Source organism: Protopterus annectens, chromosome 4.part0 (genome assembly GCF_019279795.1).
Source record: "Protopterus annectens isolate FY-2018-M chromosome 4.part0, PAN1.0, whole genome shotgun sequence".
NCBI classification, from domain to species: domain Eukaryota; kingdom Metazoa; phylum Chordata; order Ceratodontiformes; family Protopteridae; genus Protopterus; species Protopterus annectens.
The window spans coordinates 1,057,474,155-1,057,495,488 of NC_056733.1; the positions used below are offsets into that span (position 1 = coordinate 1,057,474,155).

The 21,334-nt window shown below is 44.9% G+C and overlaps 1 protein-coding gene across 1 annotated transcript in view; it reads right to left on the reverse strand.

Moving 5' to 3' along the window:
- HMMR (hyaluronan mediated motility receptor) overlaps positions 1-21,334 on the reverse strand; it is a gene marked incomplete in the record, with an annotated part of 1,493,987 nt that overhangs the window by 817,581 nt on the left and 655,072 nt on the right. Inside the window, 1 exon segment of the mRNA XM_044068985.1 lies at positions 19,097-19,197. Within this exon segment, the coding sequence (XP_043924920.1) occupies positions 19,097-19,197 (101 nt within the window).

A 21,334-nucleotide genomic window follows, 5' to 3' on the forward strand; every position in this document is an offset into this window, starting at 1 on the left:
TATACTTGTTTCCCACCTTTCTCAACTAGTATAGCCCAGTTTTCAGGTTATTGCTGAATCCAGGGCTGTTACAAGTTTATGTGTTGCCCATACCTTACGTGGATAGTAGGAAGTTTATCTGTTCACCTGTGAGAGGGGGGAGCTTTGAGCAGCATATCTGTCCCTGGAGGAGTGGTTTCAGCCCAGAAGTTAGTAGTTTATTGGCCATTTTGGGCTAATTTATTTCTCTCTCACTTCCCAGCTATAAAAACTGCATTTGCTCAGTTTTTACACTTGTGTTCTGCTCAGCAAGTGCTTTCCAGGTGTTCTGCAGAGTCTACAGCAGCAGAGACACAAAAGAGTGGCTTTGGAGTGATTATCGTTTTTCTGCTTTTCTTGCTGTCTTAACTAATTCCGCCTAAAACGCCAGTTTTTTTTTTAGCGAATTTGTGATTTAAAAAGTTTATTGCTACATATTGTACTTATTTGCTGCCTGCACTTGAATTAAGTCATTTTTGTATTTAAACAATCTAACTGTTGTAGGTTACACACTAAAGTGCAATGGACTTTTCTGTGCATTTAAAGTGTTGTTTTGATTGTATCTACTCTATTTTCTGGAAAAAAAAATATATATATATATATACACTTGTTACCCACCTTTCTGAACTAGTATAGTCCAGTTTTCAGGTTATTGCTGAATCCAGGGCTGAGTTACAAGTTTCTGTGTTGCCCATACCTTACTTGGATAGAAGGAAGTTTCTCTGTTCACCAGTGAGAGAGGGGAGCCTCGAGCAGCCTATCTGTCCCTGGAGGAGTGGTTTCAGCCCTGAAGTTAGCAGTTTTTCGGCCATTTTGGCTAATTTCTATCTCTTTCACTTCCCTGCTATAAAAAACACATTTGTGCGGTTTTGTGCACCGGGCAGCGCCATTTAGCTAGAGTTAAACTATTCTCAGCTCCACAAAGTGTACTCTTCAATTTTTCCCTTGGAACTAGAAAAACCTTCAACTTTAGCACTCAAACCATTCATTTCACAGTCAAGCACTTGCTTAAAACTCATAGCAAGCACGAATTAACCCTAGCACTAGACCCCCCTATACTGTCCAGAAGGACAAGGCTCTCTATTCGACCCACCAGCCAATCAGAAAAACATATTACTCTACCTATTAAGGCATGTCCAAAGGGCAGTTTCCAGTGTACTCTCCAGTCCAACTGGTGAATCTGGGCATTTTGAGACAGTGTTACAACTGCCTCATGTACACAGACAACCCTCTCCTCCTACCACCAAACACTAACGTATGCAAGAGATGCAATTATACAGCCAAACTGGAGGCAAAGTTCTCTAAACCCAAGACTGGAACTGACAGTCAAGAGGAGAAGGGTAATACTTGCAACACACCACCAGTCTCACATAGACCTAATAAACCAACACCGGCAAACACCACACATGAATACATGAAAACATACTCTGAGGCTCTAAATACAAATCTGCAAAAGCAACAGAGACCTCCAAAGCAGAGATCCAAGCAACCTCCACACCCCATCACCAACCATGAAACACATACTTCACATAATCAGTGTGCCATGCAATCCCAGCCCTTAACGCAAAATAACATACCCAACACACTGGTAATGGGCGAGACTATAGTCAGGCACACTGATGTCCCACTAACTAGGCTGGACAAGGATAAGGTTGCAGTTAGCTGCCGGTCGGGTGCCAGTTTCCACCACATAACACAAGCACTCAGGTCACTCCAGAACAAGTACAAATACAACTGTGTCATTATCCATGTTGGTGTGAATGACGTGAGACGCACCTCCCTGGACTACATGGAGAGACATGGAAGAGCTCTCTGATCATGTAGCCCAGGCCGGTATGACCCTGAGTAGCATCCTGCCCTCACCAAGAATGATGCCACAGTATAAAGAAAAAATTATCAATTTCAACAATTGGCTAAGTTTCTGATGTCATTCAAAGGGGATCCAGTATCTGTCTGTCTGGGATGACATGCCTGACAAGTCAAGTTGCTTTGCAAGAGATGGCTTGCACCTGTCATACTTAGGCTTTCGAATACTGGCCACGGCTCTTGCCACCCCCATATTGCCTTTTTTAGGCAAGGCTCAAAAGACAAACCCACCACCATAAACAGCACAAGTAACCAAAAACTGAGGGTAATGCTACTCAACGCCAGAAGTCTAAACCTCAAAATGCACACACTCAGTATGGAGAACATCGACATCTGTGCAGTAAAAAAAACCTGGTTAAGGCTCCTGATAGCACCCCAGCACTACTAGGCTATAACTCATACCATTCCTTTCGGCCACAGCACCAGGACCGAAACACAAAAGGCGGGGGTGTATCTATATTCATCAAGGATACCCACACCTCCAGGTTAGTGGCGCAGCACAATGCATCAGAGATCATCCATGTGCAACTAACAATGGGCAAAACTGCAATCCATATTGTGGCTTGTGGCTTGCTACAGATCACCCACCATGGCCCAGGACCCCCATTCCGCATTTCTGGAGACACTGGGAAATATGAAGGTCCTACCAAACACCCTAATACTGGGTGATTTCAATTACCCAAACAAACTGGGAGAACTACTCAAGTACTAACTCCCTTGCCCAACGCTTCCTAGAAATTATAAACTCTAATGCCCTGGATCAACTGGTCAACACCTCCACCAGAAGGAACATATTGGACCTGGTCATGACCAACATGGGCGACCTGTGTTCTACACCGGAGGTCAATCCCTTGCTGGTTAGATAAGACCATAGACTAATCACTCTGGATATCCACATTCCGCCCCCACCCCCAATCAAGGAAACTGTGAAAAACTATTCAAAAGCAAACTTCACATTACTTAAGACAAAGGTGGAAAGGTTCACAGCCCCCATGCTAAAGGGCAATGCTGTCCAAGCTGCTGAAACCTTTACAAAGGCACTCTGAGCATCTGCAGGACTGCATGGATCATGCTATCCCAAGTAAAACCAAGACTCACTCCTCCAAGAAAAGGAAACCAGTCTGGTGGACCCCTGCCATAAACAAGCTATACAACAGAAGGTGGAAACTAGTACAGAAAAAGAGTAAAATCCCAAGAAGGAAATACATCCCTGATCAGTAACAGCAAAGAAACTACGATCCCTCATTAAATCATCCAAGGCTAGTTTCGAAAGAAAAATTGCCAATGACTCCAAAGATAACCACAAAGCAATCTTTAGCTATGTCAAGAACCTAAGCGGAAACTCTCAGATCTGCTCTGAGTTAGTGCAGAATGGCACAAAATACACTGAACCAACTGATATTGCCAACATTCTGGCAGACAGGTTTAGTGCAAACTTCACCCCCTAAAGGGCCCATAACCATACCAGAAGAATGTAGGGCCCCGTCAATCACTGACAGGTTAAAACAGCCCTATCCAAAGCCAAAAAAATTAGCTTCAATGGAACCGGATGGTCAGGCTGTGTCTTACAAGAGCTCCAAAATGAACTAACCCCTCACCTAAACACACTGTTCAAACTCAGCCTCTCTACAGGCTACGTACCCACAGAGCAGTGCACAGCAACAGTTATCCCGCTACACAAAGGTGGAGCCACAACAGAACCCGGGAACTATCGCCCTATAAGCCTGACTAGCCTGGTCTGCAAGGCTATGGAATGCATCATCATGGAACTCTAACAGAGACATTGCGAACCTCCAAACATTGGACCCTACCCAGTTTGGCTTTGTTAAAGGCAGATCATGCCTCCTAAACTGGTGGACTTCTTTGAGATGGTTACCAAGGCATTAGACGAGGGAAATGAGGTCCACACAGCCTACCTAGACCTCACAAAGGCTTTCGACACCATTTCCCATTCTAGTATTATAGACAAGCTCACCAGCTTGAACATAAACCCCTACATCACGAGATGGGTTGCCAACTGGCTCATGGATAGAACCCACATGGTGAGAGTTGTAGGCTCTATGTCAGACTCTAAACCGGTTACAAGTGGTGTCCCCAGGGCTCAGTCCTAGGACCCATCCTGTTCAGTATATACTTCTCAAAAGTACAGGCAAGCATAGGAGGACTATGGCTGACCAAGTTCGCAGACTACTGCAAACTAGGGGCCATAATTGATTCTCTGGCTGATACAGACACCCTCCAGATGGGTCTCACTGAGATGGATACCTGGTGTCAAAATCATGGCCTCAAATTAAATGCCAAAAAGTGCAGTCTCATCCCCTTTGGAAAAAACAAGGTACCCGCAAACTACCACATAGGTGGTAGTCCCCTACATACAGAAAATGTAATAAGGGATCTGGGGACCCAAGTAGATAGTAATCTCTTCTTTGATAATCATATTGCCAAGGTGATTAGAAAATCCTTCTATGTGGCCCACCTAATCACAAAAGGGTTCACATCCAGAACAAAACATGTTATGTTGTGCGCCTCTACTCATCACTCATTAGACCCATCATAGAATACAACGCCCCATTTGGGATGTACCTTACAAGACACCTGCAACAGCTGGAAAGACCACAAAAGTACCTCACCAAGAGGATTACTGGCCTCAAACAGATGCCCTATGCAGCCCGACTCAAGAAACTCCAGCTGTACTCTGTTGCATACCGCTTACTCAGAGGTGATCTCTGCCTGACATACAAGGCCATGTCCAACCCAGAATTGATGGACATGCTTCACCTAAAAACAAACAAATCCCGGACAATCACATGCTCTAGAGATATAAACCTCACCACAACAATAAATAGGACATGCTGGTGGGATAGATTCCTATCCCAGAGACTTCCCAGGCTTTGGAACAGGATTCCAATATACATCAGGCAGAGCCCCTCACTAACACTCTTCAAGAGAAACCTTGAGGGGTGGATGGGAAACAGAAAAATTACCCCAGGGATCACTGCAGTGGCTCTGCTGGACAGTGGCGCAGGGAACTAATGGCTCTGCTGGAGAGAAGCACAGGGAACTAATCTAAGGGGGTGGCGAAAGCCAACACATTCTGGCTAGGCTTATAAATGCCCTTGGGCAGATAGCTTAGTATTTACCTATGAGCCTATGAACCTAAAAGCACCAGGAGGGCCTCTTGTAGAAACTTGCCCAAGACTGACAAGAAAATCAGGCATCAAGCCACCTTTCTTTTGCATCAGAAACAGGTCCTCTAACTTAAACTCAAGGATCTAGGAGGCAAATAATCCAAGTAAAAAGGCTGGGAGACAACCAAAGCTAGCATCAAATCTTATAACTGTCCAAAGAATGTATTCAATGGATACAAGGAAATATATGAAAAAACGTCTGAAGAAGCTACGGCGAAAGCACTTACTGTGTGTGTATGTTCTCCATTAAACGTTTTTTCATATATTTCCTTGTATCCAGTGAATACATTCTTTGTACAGTTATAAGATTTGATGCTAGCTTTGGTAGTCTCCCAGCCTTTTTACTTGGATTATTTGCCGCATTTACTCGCTGACTGGGTGACATTTATACTGCTGAGTATTGCTTTATTCTACTCAAGGATCTATGTTGTCAACTGTAGGTGCTTCCTATTGCACCTTTTCTTGTCTGGCATTCTTTGAGAGGAGTTGTCTGGGGAGGACAATCAAGAATCCAACTCTGGTTCAAGCTCAAAGATCCCGGTATAGCCTTTTCTAAGTATTGTTCTTACAATAAGCGCTCCTTGGGACAGGCATCTCATGAACTAAGACTCCAGGTAAGATCACCTGTGAGACTAGTTCTAGGGAAGAAGCTAATAAGTGCTGTAAAGTGAAAAACGAAACCAGGAAAAAGTACAGTTGTGTACACTTACCATAAACGTAGATGTTAGAGTGTATTCACTGTTGCAGTCATTACATTTGGGTAATCTGCTGGCAGGTTGCCATCAGTCGGCCTGAATTCCAAAGTCTTGGGTCCTGCATCGGTTGCTGTCTTCTCTTCCATGATGTCAGGTCGTCAGGGGTATAAAACATGCAGCAGACGCCATTTTCTTTAGTTTTTCTTGCCCCCGATGTCAGGTGCCCCCAAAAAAGTAGCAATATTATATATATAAATGTACATGCTTCAATATAAACTTTCCCTTCATCTACAAGCAAATACACCACATAGGGTGTAGAAGATAGAGAAGGAAAGATAAACTTTAGAATGACAGGGAGATGGCGGAAGGGTAACCTGGACTGCAACAGTGAATACACTCGAACATCTACATTTATGGTAAGTGTACACAACTGTACTATGTTCTTAGTGTTTCACTGTTGCAGTCATTACATTTGGGTAGAATCCCAAAGCTATGGTTGGGAGGCTGGAGCTAAACAGCATTAGGTGTGGCTATAAGGCCCTGCAGCACTGCAGTGGCAAAGCCTGTCCTGGACTTAAAGAGGCAAATGGTAATGCTTTGTAAAGGTGTGAACAGAACTCCAAGTAGCAGCCTCTAGAATGTCCTTGGTTGGTGGTACTCTGAGAAAGGCTGCTGAAGTAGCTGCAGCTCTGGTGGAATGAGACCTATTGCCCTTGGGCACAGGTTTACCATGGTTTAAGTAGCAGAAACGGATGCAGTGGCTTATCCACTTTGAAATTGTCTGCTTTGAAACAGCCTTTCCTTCTGATCCTGCAGCATATGACACTAGTAATTGTTCAGTTTTTCTTAGAGCTTTAGTCCTGCTCAAGTAGAATCTTAGCTGTTTGTGTACGTCCACAGAATTCTCTCCCCTTTGTTCTGCAGATTTGGATAAAAAATTGGCAGATGAATTGTTTGGTTAAGAGCCACACTGGAAATCACCTTAGGCATAAAAGAAGGATTTGTCCTCAGAGACTCCCTGTCTGGGTGAAATATGATAAAAGACTCTACAACCATGAGGGCCTGTAGCTCTGAAACTCTTCTTGCTGAAGTAATTGCTAGTAGCAGAGCTGTCTTCCATGATAAGAACTTTACGTTGGCAGTAGCACACCTGGTTCAAATGGAGGCAGGGTGAGCTTTTCCAACACATAATTGAGGTCCCATGCAGGTAGTGGTGATCTTCTAGGAGGCCTTACATTTTTGGCTCCTCTAAGATACTGCTTTAGTAAAGGATGAGAAAAGATCGGTGGCTCTGTATTGTAATGAGCCGAAATGGCAGAGGCATGGATTTTGATTGATAAGAAAGATAAGCCTTTGTCAAACATCTCAGTTAAGTATTGTAATATCGGAGGAATATGTGGTTCTGCTGCATCAGTTCCTTGTGCTCGATTCCAAGCACAGAATCTCTTCCATTTGTAAGCATAAGATTTTCGAGTACTCGGCCTTCTGGCTTCCAAAATGACATCAATCACAGCTTTACTGAGAGGTGTCGCTTGCATGATTACATGATTAGCCATGTTGCCAGGTTCAGAGTCTGCAGTGGATTGTGCAGGATCTGATTGTTTTACTGGGACAGTAGTTATGGTTTTTGAGGCAAGGTCCAAGCTGGATACTGAAACAAGTTCCTTAGGATTGGGTACCAGTATTGGCGGGGCCAGTCCGGGACAATTAATATCTTTGGCTTCTCTTGCCTGACTTTTTGGAGGACCTTGGGTAGAACAGGCAGAGGAGGAAAGGCGTAAACTGAAGGATGGGGCACCCACTTTCCATGCTCGTCTGTGATAAGTCCTTGTGCAGAATCTTTTCAATTGATAATTTTGAGGAGAGGCAAATATATCATGTCTGGGCTCCCAGATTTCTCTGTTATCATGCTGAAGACTTGTGGATTTAGTTTCCACTCGTGAGGATCCATAAGGTTTCTGTTTAAATAGTCTGCCAGAGTGTTTTGTTTTCCTGGCAGGAATTGAGCTTGAAGATGTATTTGAAAGGTCAAAGCTGTGTCCCACAGTGCCATGGCTAATCTACAAAGGGGGTTATGTGTGTGTGCCCCCTTGCTTGTTTATATACCACAAGACTGTGGTGTTGTCCATCTATTAGTAGTTGTCCTGGATGAAGCAAGTCCTTGAAGGCTGTTAGGGCATTTTGAACAGCTAGCATCTCTTTCTGGTTGATATGTAGATGCATTTGCTTTGGTGCCCATATGCCCTGAATGCATCTTCCTGCCATATGGGCCCCCCAGGCATAATTTGATGCGTCTGTTAAGATTTGGCTGGCAGGGGGTAGAGTGAAGGGCCGTCCCATGTTTTGGTGACAGGCCCTTGCCCACCATAGAAACTCCTGTTGCAGGCAGGGAATGAGAGGAAAAAAGTTATGTACCTACCATAACATTCCATGTTAGTGGTCTTCTTCTCGCCTTCTTTCTTGCTGGTTCGGTTCGGAGCCGATCCTCTGCTATGACTCAGCCATCTTCAATAGCTCGAGAGCTGTTTACTGGCTCGAGGCCACACCATATCCCACGATGCCTGGCGCTAGATACCCAGATCTCGTTTGGTAAATCTAACTGCAGACATAAGGAGAGAATCCTATCCTAGAATGTATAAATCCTACCACTGAGGCTACTAGGCAGAAAGGAATAGCCAGAGAAGGCTCAGCCAGTGAAAACCATAAGGAACTCTTTTCAGTCTACTAGGATAGGGGGATGGAGGGTGGGACGCAAGAAAGGTGGTGAGAAGACAACTAACATGGAACGTTATGGTAGGTACATAACGTCTTTATGTTAAGTTGTCTATCTCGCCTTCATTCCTGCTTGTTGTGACAGCGTACCTAGCACCTAAATTCCTGGGCGTCACATCGGAACAAACTCTTCAGAACAGTGGAACCAAAATCTGCTCTGCTCCTGGAAACCACATCCAACTTATAATATGAAATGAAAGTATGTGGATTGGCCCACGTAACCGCAGCACAAATAGATTCCATGGGCAACCTAGCCTGAAAGGCCACAGAAGTGGCTAAAGCTCTGGTGGAGTGACCTTTTGGTTTAACAGGCAATTCTTTGTTCCTCAGTTGATAGATAAATGTGATAGTAGTCAACCACCTGGATAAGGTTACCTTCGAGACTGGAAGACCTTGTTTACCTTCAGCATAAGAAAAAGTTGGTCCGATTTTCTGATGTCCTTAGTTCTATGCAAATAAAAGCGTAGTTGCCTGTGAACATCTAACTGATGTAATTTATATTCCGTCCTCGGAGTGGTTGGGGAAAAACACGGGAAGGTCTATGGACTGATTCAAGTTATTCTCTGAAGAGACTTTAGGAAGGAAGGATTAGTCCTGAGAGCAACCCTGTCATTGTGGAACACTAGGTACGGAGGACGGATACAAAGAGCCTGAAGTTCCGAAACTCTTCTGGCTGAGGTAATAGCTACCAGAAAGAGGGTTTTCCAAGATAAAAACTTCAGGGAACAAGATGCTGCAGGTTCGAAGGGGGGAAAAATTAGAGAAGCTAAAATCAAATTTAGATCCCACGGAGGTGGAGGATCTCTCACTGGGGGCCTGAGCAGAGTGGTCCCTTTGAGAAAAGCTTTACATAGCTTATGAGACAAGATATTTTCTGACAGGCCAATGTGAAAATTTGAAATTGCATCTAACTGAACTCTAATTGTAGCGGAAGCGGACCCAGCATGAAAGAGTTCCGCAAGAAAATCCAAAATGTGGTGTACAGGGGCTGAAAAGGGGTCTACACTCTTAGCCTCTGCCCAGGAAGAAAAACATTTCCACTTACTAGCGTAAGTTTTTCTAGTCGTAGACTTGTGCGATGATAAAATAATTTCATGCACAGAGGGGGAGATATCAGGAAGCCTGGCTAAAGTTGGAAGTGGAGCAACCAAGTGAGCTGGAGAGATTGCAGAGATTGATGCAGCCCGCCCGATTGATGGATCAGAAGGTCTGGAACTAGGTCCAGAGTCCAAGGCTGCTCGAGAAGATGATGATGCCGGAACGGGAACCATATTTGTCGAGGCCAGTAAGGAGCAATGAGGATCATTTTGCAACCCAATACAGTAGCTTTCTGTATTAGCTTCGGGATTAGGGGAAACGGAGGGAATGCATAAAGAAGTCCCTGAGGCCAATCGTGGACTAGAGAGTCTCTGGGGGAATGTCCGGGAAGTGGAAGGAGAGTGAAGAAATTGCTGCACTTGCTGTTGAGGGGGGTGGCAAAAAGATCACAGCAAGGTTGGCCCCATTTGCGTAAGATCTGGTCCGCAACTATCTAATTCAGAGACCACTCATGAGGCATGAGAATTGCTCTGCTCAGCCTGTCTGCTATGATGTTGGACCTCCCAGGGATGTGCGTTGTGATCAGAAACCATTGGGAAGAGATCACCCACTGCCAGAGTCTGAGTGCTTCTCGACATTGGGGGTATGACCTGGTTCCACCCTGCTTGTTGATGTACCACAGTACTGACATATTGTCCATTTGAATTGCAATGGTCCCGGTAGGAAGCGAGTCCTGAAGAGCTTGCAACGCTAAAAGCACGGCCCTCATCTCCAAGACGTTTATATGCAGATGATACTCGAGAGGTTGCCAGGTGCCTTGGACTGTTCTGCCCTGATAATGCCCCCCCCACCCGATCAGGGAGGTGTCTGTGGTCACCGTAGCAACTGGGGGGGTACACAAATGGTCTGCCCTGGGGCACTGATGTGGAGACCCATCCACCATGTAAGGTGCTTTTTGCATGCTTCTATCATAATCATGTGAGACATCGGAAGCTGCTGGAAGGACCATTGGGTGAAAAGCCACTGGAGAATCCTCATGTGAAAACGAGCTAGAGGAAGTATGATTGCTGCTGCCATGAGACCCAGAGTTTGGAGGACGAATGTGGCTTGAATTCTTTTGCATGCTAATAAAACCTGCACATGTTGGCGAATTGCTAATACCCTGTCTGGTGGAAGGCTTGCTGACATGTCTTTTGTATTTAAATTTGCGCCTATAAAGGTGAAAGACTGACAGGGCGACAATGCAGATTTTTTTGAAATTTATTGTGATACCTAGCCTGGAGCAAGTCTCGATAGTGGCTCGCAGAAGGTGATGCCTGGTGGTAGCAGTGAGGAGCCAGTCGTCTAGATACGGAAACACGTGGAATCCTTGCCGTCTCAGGTGAGCGGTAACTACTGCCATACATTTGAACACCCTGGGGGCTGTGGTGAGACCAAAGTGCAGAGCTCTGAACTGATAATGGCTGGCTCCCAGCAGAAGTGAAGGAATCTTCTGGAGCGTCTGTCCATTTTGATGTGGTAGTAACGCATCCTGAAGATCTATAGAGCACATCCAATTGTCCTGACCCAGAAAGGGTAAAATGGACTGTAGTGTGACCATCCGAAACTTTGTTCTTTGTACAGACCTGTTCAGTCTGCTGAGATCCAGAATAGGTCTCCAGTCCAGTCGTTTTTGGTACCAAAAAGAACCGGGAGTAAATTCTGGATCCTTGCTGGATGGCCCATTTTCTTAGCAGTTTTCAAACTTCTTGAACTGCTTGATCCCTTAGATTGGGTGGAACATCTGGAAGGGGACTTGTTTAACAATAAGGGAGTGCGAACAAAGGGAATTCTGTAGCCTCTGGATACAAGACTGTACCCCATTTGTGTTGTGTTATGTCTTGCCAGGCTCTTGGGTACAGCGATAATCTTCCCCCGACTGCCTCCAGAGGTGGGCAGCCGGGCAACCCTTCAGGGATCCTGAAAGTGCTTCTCAGAGAAGGATTCTCTGCTGCCCTGGTTTTGCGGACCCCCTCTGCCATGAGGGCGGCGTCTATTATTGTTCCCTCCTCTGCCACTGGATGGAAACTCACCACGCGTGTCCGGCAAGGCTCCCTGGGATTTCTGGAACCACATCTGTCCACTCTTCTGACCCTTGGGATATGGTCTGGAAGGAGTGGAAAAACGGACTCCCACGGCAGAGAGAGTCTTGCCTTCCTGCTCACACCTGGTAAGGGTATCCTTCACCTGTGATCCAAAAAGAGAGGAACCATCAAAGGGGGTGTGTTGGTGAAAGACACACTGAAAGGTTCCGCAAAGTTACATAGCCGCATCCAAGCATGCCTCCTTAGGGCAATGCCTGTGCCCGCGGCTCTACTTGCACCATCTGCTGCATAAGAAACGTGCCTCATGGAGAAGTTCACCACTGAATTGAGAGTCGCCAGCTGGGAGGCTACCTTAGCCTGGGCCCCCTCAGCTGATGGATCTTGGAGGGCATCTCCAAGCTCTTTAAGGAGATCCCTTTGAAGACGGGTAAAGTGGCACAAATACTTCAGAGACCTCATGGAAAAGTTCGCTGAAGAGAACATTCGCTTCCCATATCTGTCCATCGTCCTGGACTCCTTGTTAGGGGGATGGACAGATGAAGTTTCGGCCAACTCCTTCTTTGTGGCCGCCGCTACCACCATGGCATCAACAGGAACACTAGTCAAAAACTGTTTATCCTTTGGTGCAGTTATGAATTTAGCGGGTCTTCTGGGGGTTGGTTCCACTGTGTCTGGAGCTGACCACTCCTTCCGAGCCACCACAGACATCAGTGGGTCGAAAGGTGGAGACATCTAGGAGGTGGAAGGTCGGGATCCAAACGCATCCAGGAATACAGACTCATCCTCGAAAGGGCTTAGGGTAGTCCAGTTCCCCCTCTGCCTAAGCATCTCAAGGATGTCTGAGAAGGAGACATCTTCAGAGGGGGATCTCGGGGACCCTTACGAATCCTCTAGGTCGGTATCTGATGCGACAGACTCAGGGGAGTCAACATGCTTCCTCTTGCATTTCCTCTTACGAGGTGGCTCCTCTGAAAGATCAGGGGAGGCCTTGGAAGAGGAAGATGCACCCAAGGGGGTGCCCTGGAGCGTTGGTTCCCCGTGCTTGGGGTCTGGAGGAGGGGCAGAGGCAGACGCACGCACCATAGTGGGAAGAGCCGATGGGGATGATCGTGGGGCTGACTCAGGAGTCCGCACACTCCTCATGACCTCGAAGGCGTCCCTGTTTGGATGCAGAGAAACCTCCGGTTCCGAAGATATCGGAATCTCTCTCCGCACTGAGGGGGACAGCTCCGAAGCCGATGTAGGAGCAGAGCTCACCTGCGCCAAAGCTCCAAGGGGGAGAACAGGGTCGGACAAGGGTCAAATGCCACTCGCCCCCTCGGAGCCGAGGGAGTCTCGGCACCCAGATCCCTCCAAGGACGGTACCAAGGAAGTGATCGGAGCAGACGATGGAACCGAAGGAGAAGCATCGGTGCCGCCGGTTCCACGATTCGAACCCCAACAAACTCCGGCTCCGAACTCAAGGGAGGAGTCGGAGGAGGAATAACTGCAGACATGGACAGAGCAGACACCTGATGAGGGGGGTGGGACAACATTTTATCTAGGGCCTGCGATTTCAAAAGCCTACTGACCACTCTCCACGTCGTGATCTGAAAGCCTTGAGGACCGACAAGAGTGGGAGAACCGATGACTGTGCTCCGATTGGAGCAGAGGAGACCACAGAGCCAAGCGTGTCGACTCGAGGGAGGGAGATCTAGATCTCTTTCGACTCACCGACGGCTCCGAAGTGAGTGTTGGAACCGACCAGGAGGAAGGCACATCGGTTCTGGCTGGAACCGAGGTAGCAGTACTAGCTTCACATGACGACGGCTCCGAACTGGGAGCCGAAGGTTTAGGTGGCTTAGAGGACTTCACGGGCTGAGCCTTAGCCGGTGAATCCTGGGGCTTAAGCAAACCCCGTAGGGTTAACTTATTTTTATGCTCCTGCAGGACTCTTGGGCTGAAAGCATGGCAAACCGAACAAGAGTCCTGCAGGTGCGCAGTGCCCAGACAATAGACACAAGAAGTGTGACCATCTGTCAGAGACATCATCTGACAGCATGAGTCACACTTCTTGAATCTGGACACCTTGGTATCCTTGGACATCCCTGAAAGGAAGGAACACCAAGATCAATACACAAAAAATAGGGGAACTATCACACACACTAAAGTTATCACACCCAAAAAACAGCAATGAGTTACAAACAATATTCTATGCTACCAACTAACAAATAAGTCTAAACTAGGTACATACTAAACTTTTTTTTTTTTTTTTTTGGAAAAGAGAAAAAGGTCTCTAAACGACTACCTATGTGAAGAGGGGGGGCCCTCTAAAACGAGTTTTCTGAAGGGAAGGGGAGGGATTCAGAAAGTTATAGGTACAAAAAGGGCTAAGAAAGGTTGTAACGACTACAATCTAAAAAAACACCCTAATAATTTTTATCAAAAATACAGATAAACAATGAAAGTATACGACCTGAGCTAGTAAGACAACCTCGCAGCAGAAGCGGCAAACGAGATCTGGATATTTAGCGCCAGGCATCATGGGATATGGGGTGGCCTCGAGCCAGTAAACCACTCTCGAGCTTTTGGAGATGGCAGAGTCGGACCAGAGGATCGGCTCCGAACCCAACCAGCAAGAATGAAGGCGAGATAGACAACTTAACATTCATTGTTTCCTGACTGTGTGAATGTTGACTCCATAAACTTTTTAGGAACCATTGAAGTTTCCTCATATGCAGTCTTGCATATGGAATTAGCAGGATGCCATGAAGCCCACAGCCTGCAGAATTTGTCTTGCAGAAGACAGGGTTTTTGTTGCCAGTTTGAAGTAAGTAGTCAGTTGCCTTTGTCTGGCGTGAGGTAAGCCAATCTGGGCAGTTGTAGTCAAGCTTCCACTCAGGAATGTTATCTTTTGAGAGGGTACCAGTTGTGATTTCTTTTCGTTTGTGTACCCTAGGCATGTTAGTAACCTTTTCACAAATGCCAGGTGTCGAAGAAGAGTGTCCTTGTTCTCTCCTTGAATGAGATAGTTGTCCAAGTAAGGAAATATTTGTATACTACTTTGACTGCAAAATGCAATTACTGGTGCCAGGCACTTTGTAAAGACCCTGGGTGCAGTAGACAAGTCAAAAGGCAGTGCAGAGAACTGGTAATGCATTAAGCCAGCCTTGAATCTGAGGTATCTTCTGCACGACTGTCTTATTGGGATATGCAGATATGCATAAAGTCACAGGCCAAGTTTTCTTGCCCAGCATGGGCAGAAGCTGCTGCAAAGTCAGCATTTTGAAATGTCCAGGTATGTGTTCAAAATTGATAAATCCAGTATTGGCCGCCAGGCCTTTTCCTTTCTGGGCACCAAGAACAACCTTGAGTAAAAACCATGTCGCTTTTCCTGTTCTGGTACTGTCTGAATGGCCCCCATATCCATGAAGGATGTAACCTGTTTCTATGTCTCTGCCCATTGATTTTTGGCAGATCTGGCCAACCATTTGCCATTGGCAGTGTGTGGAAATGGAATCTGTATCCCTGTGATACAATGTTTAGTACCCACTTGTTCTGGGTTATTAACTGCCAATTTTGAGCAAAAAGTGGTAATTTACCCCCTATGGGTGCTGCCAAAAGATAAGTGCTTGGTGTAGGCAGAGGGAAGTCATTGGGATTGTTTTCTGTAGGTTTGCGCTTCATCTCCTCCAGATTTGGAGGTGGATGCGCCCCACTGCTTTGACCTGTATGAGTCTTGCGCCTTGTATCTGGAACCCTTAGGGCATCTGGATTTGCCCCTTTCAGCTCTGTCTGACACAGGAAAGGACCAATTTTTTGTAGGCCAGTGTCTACTGAATCTTGGTGGCTGCACTTGTAAGAAGTCTAACAGTTTGCATAGACTTAGCCTTGTCTTCCATTTTCTTTAAAACCTCTTCTGCCTTAATACCAAACAGAGTCATGCTGTAAAGGTGCATCTAGCAATTTAGCTTTAACATGATCAGCCAAATTTTGTTCCTTTAACCAGGCATGCCTCCTAGTCACAGATCCAGTAACTGCGGCCCTGCAGGAGGTCTCTAAAGAATCAAAACCACATTGCAAAGTATGCTTTCCAACTTGTTCAGCTGCATGGAATAATTCCTGCAAATCTATATTTTCTGCACATTCTGAAATCAACATAATTTTCTGTTTCAGCAATCCCATAACATGTTGTTGGTACTTAAGCATATGAAATTGACAGTTTAAGGCCCTGATTGCCAAGGTTGCAGATGTATAAACCTTTTTTCCCCATCTGTCCAGTGCCCTTGAATCTGTCAGAGGGGGTGGGATTTTTTGCTGTTAAGGCCTTAACTCCCTTTGGACCCTGTGAAATAGTTTCAGGATCAGCAGCAGGGTTTCTAAATAAAAATGTATGTGACTCAGGTACCCTGTAATATCAGTCAGGCTTACTGGGAGCCAGAGGTAAGGAGTCAGGGGTCAGGCTGGACTCCGAAAACACATCATCCACAATGTCTAAAACAGGGGGAATGGCTAAAGGTTTGTGCTGAGGGAGAAGGAAATCCCTGAGCCTCTTTTTTGATTCTGAGAAGTCTTGACTCTCCCAGTGAAAATGCTCCCTCAAAGTATGCAAGGTTTCTCCAAATGAATAATCCTCAGATGGAATAGACTCCTCAGCATCAGAATCCTCATAGGGAGGTAAAGATAATTTCAGATCAGAAGAAATAGAAACCCGATCTGAAGATTCATAATCAGTGTCTTGCCTAGGCCTCTTATCTGGAGGGGGATGGGTACCCCTGATCAAGGTAATATGGTCTTCAGCCATTTTGATCATGTTTTTTAGGCACAGAGGCCTGTGCACGTGGCTCAGGCGTCATTTTTTTTAGGTTTAGAAATTGCTTTTGTCTTTGGTTTTGCAGCTGTCATAGGTTTGATATACAAATGTTGCGGTCTGAATAGACCCTCAGAAGCCGGTGCCAGCTCAGTGGCTCTGGACCCATCAGAGGGAGATACATCCGTCGGTCCAATACCTTGAGAATCTTGCGGCATGCCGGACTCCACATGGGTGTCGGTAGAGGACTGCGACTCGAAGGTAGCGGGTATCAGGGGCTGCAAAAGTGCCTCACTGAGTACCAGCGACTGGCTTAGGAGAAGCTTCGTCGATTTTGGATCTCGACTGCCTTTCTCTGTCCTTTACTTTGCGTTTATGTACTCTGGTAGTCTGATTGCTATCAGATGACATTTCTGGGTAGTTAAATCTGTTTCCAAAATACTTTGATGCAAAAATATACTGATGCTTAATAGTGCGTTGGTTAAATCTAGCACAAAACCGACAGCCAGGCACGTTGTGATCAGGGCCTAGGCAAGGAATACAGTATATTTGGAAATCCTTATGAGGTATTTGCTTCCCACAAGTAATACAATTATTAACTTTTTCTGACATCGGTAAAAAGTAAGAAAAAAATGTCCCCAATGGGGTACTTGGCTTTAGTGAAGACTTCGGTTCTGAAACTCAAACTAGAATATTTCGATAGTCAGCCGACCGGCACTTACAAAATGCTTCTGTTTCGGGCACCACTCGGCAAGAAAGACTAAAGAAAATGGCGTAGGCTGCATGTTTTATACCCCTGATGATCTGACGTCATGGAAGAGAAGACAGCAACTGACACAGGACCCAAGACTTTGGAATTCAGGCCAACTGAGAGCAACCTGCCAGCAGATTACCCAAATGCAATGACTGCAACAGTGAAACACGGAGATCATCAGCATGCAGGGTGGAAGTCTCATTGCAGAGAGATCACAACCTGTGATTGGACATTAAAGATAATCAACCCATGCCAATGGCATCAGCAAAATCACTGGAGTTCTCCTCCATATAGGTGCAAAACCCAATCATTCAGGCCACACCACCAAATGGGTTTGCACCGAAAAGACCCAAGCCCTCAAATCTTCACCCAGCTGCCTAAGCCAAAAACGTCAGCATCATCAGCACCAACCTAAAGACAGGCAGAGGCATCACAGCAGCATAAACAATGTTCAAAAACACCAAAAAAAAAAAAAATGCTGACCTCAACATGTCTGGTACAATAACTGCAGTTGAGTTTGAGCTGTCTACCTTCCAGCACTGAAGTAGGAATGGCAAAAGTACCAAATCCAAATGGGCCTGAAACATGATCCTCAAAAACTTACTGTAGTTGATGTCCAACTCAGAAGCCCCCATGATCATCTTTACTCAGGGATGAAACACACCTTATATGATGCACTCCACTTGCACTTCTTTCCGAGAGCAACACACACTTCACTCGCATAGCATAAAGTTTAAAATTGCCTAACTCAATAAATGGACTCACTTTCTTCCCTACAAGGAACCTTGGAAGGAAGAAGGTGTCCTTGACAATTAGAATGCTCTTTTATGCTTTGGAGGTTTAGACCTGTCCTCCCTATGAATGTACTTAAATCTTTTTAGGACTAGATTTTTGAGGGGGCTTCTACAAGAAGATAGATTTGAATTAAAATATTGTTGGTCTTTCTGTTTAGGGTTCACTTACTGATTTTAGAACAAATGATTTAGACCATCAAGGTTGGAAAACCCTAAACAGATACATTTGTAACAATGATCCTTGTTGTGAGATTGGTTTCTTGATGTGCATGTCATGTGTGGGCAGTCTTTTTGATGGTAAGAAGCAAAGCACAACTTATCACACTAAGACCTTCTATAGGTCTATCACTCAGTATTTTTCAACACAAACCATATAGGCAACATACATACACCAAAACAACCAAAGTGGTAGCAATCAACAGTGGGGGAGGAGAGAATTACCCAAACATTAGTTATCACTAAACTTAATGAAACTATTCAAAAGCTCAGAAATGCAATCTGAAATAAAGACAGATTATCTAGCAAAGGCACAGATGAAAACAACTTCCTCTAGCAAAGTCTAGGGTAATGCAAATGCAATGAGCTAACTGAGCAGTTGTGGCTTGGAAATGTTGGTACAGCTGCCAGGCAACTAAGAGCTGCTGTCACAGCCCAGTCAGTTGACACGAAATAGCCCCAAAATCCATCTCCAATAAACAGCCCTATGGGATACCACTGGTATCCCCTCAAAAGATGGGCATCTCCTTGTCTGGCTTGTGCTCTACTGTTAAAACCAATGCAACACCCACTGAATAGCAAATAGACGAATTGTAATGCTTTAACTTGTTAATGCTTCATGTGGGATGTCAAGTAGCTTAAGCAGGTCAAGGCAAGAAGGATGCACAGTCATTCAAGTGCTACTACCATCTCTTCAGAGAACCATGTGATTCAAGTGTCAAACTTTTCCCAATCAAAAACTCACACTGTTCCATATATGACAAATCTACAAATATAATAAAAATGTTCTCCCAGCTGTAGTCAGCAATTTAAAGAAAGTAACACAATATAGAATCTAAAATGCACCGCATAATCAATCCAAACATGTCACTGACTACTTACATCTTCTCCTGAAGTTTAATTACTTCTTCTTTGGATTGTTCCAGTTGTTTCAGGCTTTCTTCCAACTCCTTCTCCTTCGCTTCCAGTTTAGATTCGATGACCTACAAAAGCAAGAGTGTTAAACGCCATTAAGCCATACATATCACCATGATTTACTTCTAGGAAAAATAATTCAGTCCTAATCCTTGACAAAAAAAATTTGAACATGAAGTTGCAGAAGATTACTTGTAGGCCATAGACATACCAAACCGACTATTGGGGAGATCCTTATGCCACTCTAGCATGGACTAAACTGGATGTAATCTCTCCAAGACAAGCTAGCTGACATACAAACAGCACAGCGCTGCACAAATACCAAGGTCCTCTCTCTGGCTGCAGTTGGAAGGCATGAAAAGGACATGGTACACATTGCTGCTACTAAGTGGTACTACTAGTCCACTGGAGCTGGAAGAATAGACTTCATTTTTCTGCTGTGCCATGAAACAGCAATTCGACATCACACAGCTAGAAATAGTTCCGATGCTAACTGCTTTGTCCAACTTCAAACACGATAAGTGAACTTCATATTACTTCTCGTTTTGTTTTAATTACGATAACCTGATTAATGTTAAAAATGGACCCTTTTCAGAAAAAAGAACCGAAAAGCTACACATATAAATAGAACATGGACAGACATGCAAAGGGAAAACTCGCTCATTGTAATGTAAGTAGCATGCAGTGGTCATCTGACTGGATTGAGTCCCTAATAAACGCTTAATGAATTCATTGGTATAGAGAGTCTTTCTTGGTATAATCCTGAATTACCCGAGATTATTGAAAGGTTATCTGTAGGAACATACATACAATCACAAAACTTTGAAATTTTGAGCTTCAAGCAACTGCAAAGATAGATTTTAAACATAGCTTCTTAGTGAAAAGCTTGGTGTAGGCAAATATAACCCCCATTATCACCAGCTACAGGGACACTCAGACCTGGTATTTATGTATACACACACATCAGGAGAAATGTATGTACTTACCATAACTTACTATCAGTGTTGTCTTATCTCTGCTTCACATAGGTCTTGGATCCAATCCTTGGATCTGACTCTGCCACCTCCCACAGACTTCAGCTTCCAGGCTCAAAGTCCTCCTCGACCCATCCTCTGTCCCTAGTCCAAGCTCCTCAGATCAAGTTTGCTGCCCCCTAAAAACAGAAGAAAAGATAAAGAGCTCAACCTGGAACCAAGGTTCCAACAGAGGCCGATGCAGATCCTCTAGAACCGTATGTTCATTGGAGGCGGATGGTTGGGCAGGAAGGTAAAATACCAAGTTATGTTAAGTACATAACTAAACAAATCTGATGTCCTTATTCTGCTTCACGTATGTGTCAGAGTCCACAGCTACGCAATTTCTTGGGCAGCCTCAAGGAATGATATGCCGGAGCACCGGTGAATCAAAGGATGTTCTGCTCCTGGACACAATATCCAATTCACAGTGAATCACAAAAGTATGAGAGTTAGACCAAGTGGCTGCAGCACAAATGTCATCAATGGGAATCCTGGAAAAAAAAAAGCTGCTGACGCTTTTGGAGGACCAGGCAACTTCAAATGATACCTTTCACAAACAAAAGAAATGCAGCTAATAATCCACTTTGCTATTGTCACTTTTGAAACAGCTTGACGCTTACGATAAAGGGAAAAGGAAGCAACCACTCTGATTTTCTAAACTGCTTAGAAACTAAGCTCTCTGTGAATGTGTAATGAATGCAAGAGGTATTCCCCTTTCTAAGAATAGTTAGGAAAGAGCACTGGTTTTTGGTAATATAAATGCATTGGTTGATATTAGCTGAAGTGGCAACCTTCAGCATAAAAGACTGTTTAGAATGGAGGAAAACCCTATACTTGTGAAAAAATGTAGGGATGCTTTGAGGGTAGAGCTTGCAATTCGGAAACCTTTTTGCTGAAGTAATAGCAACAAGGAAAGTAAACTTCCAGGGATGTATTTCAAGTCACAATTAGTGGTTTAAAGGGACTTTGGGTCATGCCTTGTAGAACGACAGTCAAATCCCATGGAGGAGTAGGATCTTTAAGTGGAGGCCTCAGAAGAAAAACACCTTTCATGAAGACCTTGTATAACCTAGCAGAAGCAACAGACCCTGAAGGTAATCCAGAATGGAAGTTGGACATGGCTATCATTCATCTTGTCTCGATATAATAAATGAGTCTTCATGGGTTCTGTTCAAGCAGTTTTATTATG